At 50.6% G+C, this 6061-nt stretch overlaps 1 protein-coding gene across 1 annotated transcript in view; it reads right to left on the bottom strand.

Annotated features, from left to right (window-relative positions):
* LOC105537866 (cytochrome c oxidase assembly protein COX19) overlaps positions 1-4975 on the bottom strand; it is a 9418-nt gene extending 4443 nt beyond the window's left edge. The window contains exons 1-2 of the mRNA XM_011977567.1: positions 4810-4975; positions 2789-2900 (exon numbers count right to left, since the gene is read on the bottom strand). Of these exons, the coding sequence (XP_011832957.1) occupies positions 2789-2900; positions 4810-4891 (194 nt within the window). The 5' untranslated portion in view covers positions 4892-4975. The remainder of the gene's footprint in view (positions 1-2788; positions 2901-4809) is intronic.
* Positions 4976-6061: the final 1086 nt, after the last annotated feature.

Here is a 6061-nt window from a genome sequence, read left to right as displayed (position 1 = left end):
TTTTTTTGAGACAGAGTCCTACTCTGTTGCCTAGGCTGGAGTACAGCGGCATGATCTCGGCTCACTACAACCTCCACCTCCCAGGTTCAGGCAATTCTCCCTGCCTCAGCCTCCCAAGTGGCTGGGATTACAGGCACCTGCCACCACGCCTGGCTAATTTTTATATTTTTAGTAGAGATGGGGTCTCACCATTTTGGTTAGGCTGGTCTTAAACTCCTGACCTCAAGTGATCTGCCCACCTCAGTCTCCCAAAGTGTTGGAATTATAGGCGTGAGCCACTGCACCCAGCCAGCTAATTTTTTAAGACATTTTTTGTAGATACAGGGTTTCACTATGTTGCCCAGGCTGGTCTTGAACTCCTGAGCTCAAGTGATTCTCCTGCTTGGCCTCCCAGAGTGCTGGGGCTACAGACGTCAGCCACCACATCCGGCCAAAGTAATTCCCAGCTGTTTATCGCAGTGCAGCCATCTTAGCGACGTGAAATTCACGACTCAGCATGACTTTTTTATGGGCCCCACACTCTTCAGGACAATAGTAACAACCATGTGAACTCACACACACATGGTGACATGCCCCCCAATCCTGCTGTGTGCTTTATAGGGATGGCCTCCTTTACCCTCCCCACAACCCAGCCAGGAGGCCCAGCCACCATCCCATTAGGCCCCCATGCACTCTGTGCTGCTGGCAGGGGGTGAGGCTGCTCCACCAGGGTGTCTGTGTTACCCCCGGTGCCTAATCCCCAGGACAGGACGCGAACTTCTAAATCACTGCAGAGGCTTGAGATCTCAGACCACGGTGGTCATCTAAAACACACCTATATTTTCACATCAGGCTAACATGGTCCAAGTCCTCACAAGACAACTTTTTTAAAGTTTATTTTAAATAAACTTAAAGTTTAAAGTTTATTTTAAAGTTTATTAAAGTAAAGTTTTTAAAACTCTATAGTGGTTCGTTTTCTAAAGCAGACACACACAGAGGTGGGAGTAAAGTCACGTCTGGGATTTTAGCACAGAAAGAAAAAGGAAGAAAAGAAATGGCTAAAAACAGGGCGGGTGCCAGTTACAGGAGGCAGATTATCCTCAACTTCTGTATGTTTGATGATTTTCATGAACAAATAACCAATCAAAATTCTACAGTCAAAATAACGGACCTTACAGAAGGAGCAGGATTTTTTAAAAAAAAAAAAAAACAGAAGAAAAAAGGCCGGGTACGGTGCTCACGCCTGTAATCCCAGCACTTTGGGAGGCTGAGGCAGGTGGATCACGAGGTCAGGAGATCGAGACTATCCCGGCTAACACGGTGAAACCCCGTCTCTACTAAAAATACAAAAAATTAGCCGGGCGTGGTGGCAGGCGCCTGTAGTCCCAGCTACTCGGGAGGCTGAGGCAGGAGAATGGCATGAACCTGGGAGGCGGAGCTTACAGGGAGCTGAGATCGTGCCACTGCACTCCAGCCTGGGCGAATGACACTCCGTCTCAAAAAAAATAAAAATAAAAATAAAAAAACAATGAAATCAGAAACACGTGCCCTGCACATTTGCCTAAACATCGCCTGGCCAATCGCGAGGCCACCTGAGGCACTGGCCCTGGCTCCCTTCCTCCCCGCTGTCCTCAGGAGTCTCATGGGGAAGCTGAGCATGAGGCAGGAGACCTGCTCACACCCTCACATGAACAGAGCCCAATTCACATGGTCTCTAAAGCTTGGCAGCGCCATGGAGAAATTCTCAGTTCCAGTTTTCTAAAGATGCATTAATTTCAGACTAATTTAAACACGTGGCTCCAGCCAGCGTGCTACTTATAAACAATTAGAGATGGTAAGGGACAGACTCAGTGTGGTCCTTAGACAAATGTGAGCCCTGGAAGAGCCTGAGCAACAGCCCCAAAGGCAGAATGTGGCCTCACTGGAAGTCCACATCGCTGAGAAGGCCCATCATCCTTACGGCCCCAAATGTCCACACAAATAACCCCGAACACACCTGTGTGGCCTGAAAGGCACAATGGATTTTTGCCTTGAGGGAAATGTCTGAGTCTGTTATGGGAAAATGAAAAGAACTCAAAGTAGATGGTGAATTGTCAACCTGTCTTCAGCACAGACACAGCTGTCTGAAGACTGAAATGCTTAGTGAGCTAATCATGGCCTCGAAAAGCAAAAATAAAAGCTCCCACCACCATCATATAATTACATGCTACGTGCTTTTTTTGCATAAGGATTAGGACAGCTCTTATTTTAAGTAAAAGCTGTGAGGATCATAGCTACAAACGCGTTTGTTTTGTTTAAAAGTGAGCTTTGGTGAGTTCTGGTTACGAAAGGAAGAACCATTCATCTTTCATCATTTCTTGAATAGTCTATTGTCCTCCCTGTCACATTCCAAACAACTCTAAGTGGAGCAAAACAACCCAGTGCATATTTTTAATGTCTGAGAATGCAAAAGAAAGAAACTGTATACCCATGACCTTCAATCTTTTGACTCAGTCAGCATTTTTATGATGCACGATTTTGAAACCTTAATGACAGGTCGGTAGCAACCAAATGTGGAAAGAAAATGCTCTCGGGAATGCAATGATGTATAACGCTATTGCTCAAGAGGAGGTTCCCAAGATTGGGAAACAGCTTTTGGTACAATTTCATCTGATAAGCCTCCACTTCAAGGGCAAACAATTCTACAGTCCTGAAAAACACTAGCTGAATCCCAGGCCTGAAAAAGACACACCGTGATGCCTTTCAGGAAAAAAAAAAGTTTTAATTGGAGTAGTGGGAAATGGAAGTCATAAGGCTTAGTTGTACTTACCTCTCCATCCTGCATTCTAAATATTCTTTGGATTCATTTCTGCACAAAGCATTTTCAAAATGATTGTCATAAAGACACTTCATGAATTTATCTTTAAAGCTTTTACATTCACCTAGAATGAGAAAGAAAACAGCACGTTTGTTTCAAAGTGAAACATGATGCAACCACACAACGGCCTTAATAAGAGCTGCGCTACTTTTCCTTTCAAAACTTGTTTCCTCAGGCTGGGCGTGGTGGCTCACACTTGTAATCCCAGCACTCTAAGAGTATCGCCTGACCCCAGGAGTTTGAGACCAGCCTGGGCAACATAGTGAGATCCCCCCATCTCTACCAAAAAAACCTTAAAAGTTAGCTAGGTGTGGCGCATGTCTGTGGTTCCAGCTACTCAGGAGGCTGAGGTAGGAGGATCGTTTGAGCAAAGGAGTTCAAGGTTGCAGTGAGCTATGACCACAGCACTGCACTCCAGCCTGGGCAGCAGATCAAGACCTTGTCTCTTAAAAATAATCCAGGCCGGGAGCAGTGGCTCACGCCTGTAATCCTAGTGCTTTGGGAGGCAGAGGTGGGTGGATCACCTGAGGCCAGGAGTTCAAGACCAGCTTGGCCGACTTGGTGAAACCCCATCTCTACTAAAAATACAAAAATTAGCTGGGCATGGTGGCGGATGTCTGTAGTCCCTGCTATTCAGGAGGCTGAGGCAGGAGAATCGCTTGAACCCGGGAGGCAGAGGTTGCAGTGAGTCGAGATCATGCCACTGCACTCCAGCCTGGGCGACAGAGTGAGACTTCATTTCAAAAATAAATAAATAAATAATCCAGCCATGGACAACATGGGGAAACCCCATCTCTAAAATAAATAAATAAATAAATAAAACAATTAGCTGGGTGTGGTGCGGTACACCTATAGTCCCAGCCACTCTAGAGGCTGAGACAGGAGACTCCCCCGAGCCCAGAAAGGAAGGAGGCCAAAGCTTCAGTGAGCTATGATTGCACCACTGCACTCCAGCCTAAGCAACAGAGTGAGACCCTGTCTCAAAACAAAAACAAACAAACCCAAACCTGTTTCCTTCAGAAACATGCTGAAAACAACACTGGAAAAAACCCACAACGTGGTAACCTTCAGCCCAGTACAAGGTTAAGGTGCAAGCTAAGTGATGGTCCCAGGAGAGTTCAGGGTAAAAAGTCTTTCATTTTTGCTGTGTTTGAAAATGTCACAATAAAATATTAGGAAAGAAACAGTGATTCACAGATCCTAGAGCTTTTCTTTTCTTTTTTCCTTTTTTTTTTTTTTTTGAGACGTTGTCTCACTCTGTCGCCCAGGCTGGAGTGCAGTGGCCCGAACTCGGCTCACTGCAACCTCCGCCTCCCGGTTCAAACGATTCTCTTGCCTCGGCCTCCCGAGTAGCTGGGACTACAGGAGAGCCACATCACAGCCGACTAATTTTTATATTTTTAGTAGAGACGGGGTTTCCCCATGTTGGGCAGGCTGGTTTCGAACTCCTGATCTTAAGTGATCCGCCCACGATCACAGGCGTGAGCCACCGCGCCCGGCCCACAGATCCTTTTTCAAAGCCTTCATGTCCATGGAGGCAATTTAACGGCTAACCCCATACCGGAATCCGGCCAGAACCATTGAGAGATCAGCAGCACTTTGGAGCTCTGCAGCAGACAGCCAGGCACCCTCTAAGCCCCGGTTGCAGCTGCGGGCTTCGCGGCCGCCGAATGCCCCGCTCTGCAAACCCGGGGCACAGACAGCCCACCGAGTCAGGGCGGAGCCGGGGATCCGGAACCCGACGCAAGGAGTCGGTGTCGCTGTCCTCGTCACGGCGGCCACGGTCCTGCCAGCTCCCACCTGCAGGGTCCACAACGCAGCAGTGACCCGGGGCTGGGGCGTGGGGGCGGGTGGCGTGCCTCAGTTTCCCCGCCTGCACCGTGCCAGATGCCGGCACCCCATGGGGCTCCGCACTGGGCCGCGACCCAGACCCTCCATCCCAGACCCCTGCCCACCGACCTTCCGCTGCTCACCTAAGTGATCCAGTGGGAAGCTGCCCTTGTCCGGGGGCCGCGGCTGGAAGCTCTTGGTCCCGAAATTCATGGCGGTCGACATCTTGGCGACGCCGGAGTCTGCGAGTGCCTTGCGAGCGTACGCAGGGCGGCCGGCGGAGCGCCGAGCAGGCACCCCGGGAGCGCCGAGCACGTCGTGCAGTCCCCGTCCCCGCCCTTTGCCCAGGCCCGGCCCCCGCCTTGTCCAGGCCCGGCCCCGCCCCCTCGGACTTAGGAAGCTCCTGAGCCCCGGTGGGCGCTGCCCGGGCTCTCCCGTCCCCTGGGACCCTCGCAGCAGTCGGTAGCAGAATCAGCTTTTGGAATGGGTGAGAAACCAAAGCCTAGAAAGGTTCAGTGAATTGCCCAAGGACACATAGCGGTGCCGGGCGTCTCTGCATCCCAGGTGTCTGCCGGGGCCTCGATTTCCCCATTGCACAGAGGCCTCATCACCAGGCCCATCCGGGGAGGAAGGCGGCACCGGAGGGACGGGAGAGCGTGTGGACTCGCTGCCTGTGACTGCTGGAGCCAGGTGCCACCACGGAGCAGCTTCAACAACAGGAATGTGCTCTCAGTCCTGGGGCCCGGAGTCCAAGCAGTGGGCAGGGTGGGGGCCCTAGGGACAGTCCCAGGCCTGCCTCCCAGCTTCTGGGGGCCGCCAGTCTCTGATGTTCCTTGGCTTGCAGAAGCACCACCTGGTCTTGGCCCCTACGTTCCCATGGTGTCCTGTGCGTGTCCAAATTTCCTATTTTTATTTATTTATTTGAGACAGGGTCTTGCTCTACTGCCCAGACTGGAGTGCAGTGGCGCAATCACGACTCACTGCAGCCTCCACCTCCTGGGCTCAGCGATCCTCTCGCCCCAGCCTCCTGAGTAGCTGGGACTACAGGCACACACCACCACACCAGACTAATTTTTGTATTTTTCGTATAGATGGAGTCTCCCTATGTTGCCCAGGCTGGTCCTTAACTCCTGGGCTCAGGCAATCCTCCTGCCTCAGCCTCCCAAAATGCTGGGATTACAGACATGAGCCACCATTCCCAACCTAAATTTCCTCTTTTTATAAGGATAGCAGTCATGTTGGGTTAGGGCCTACCCTAGTAACTTCATCTTAACTAATTACATCAGCAGCAACCCTATTTCTTTGTTTTGTTTTTTTAAGATGGAGTCTCTCTCTTGTTGCCCAGGCTGGAGTGCAGTGGCTCAATCTTGGCTCACTGCAACCTCCACCTCCCAG

This window comes from Mandrillus leucophaeus, unplaced genomic scaffold (genome assembly GCF_000951045.1).
Source record: "Mandrillus leucophaeus isolate KB7577 unplaced genomic scaffold, Mleu.le_1.0 Scaffold180, whole genome shotgun sequence".
Lineage (NCBI taxonomy): Eukaryota > Metazoa > Chordata > Mammalia > Primates > Cercopithecidae > Mandrillus > Mandrillus leucophaeus.
Note: the sequence above shows the minus strand (reverse complement) of the source record. Positions and strands in the feature narration are given on the sequence as shown.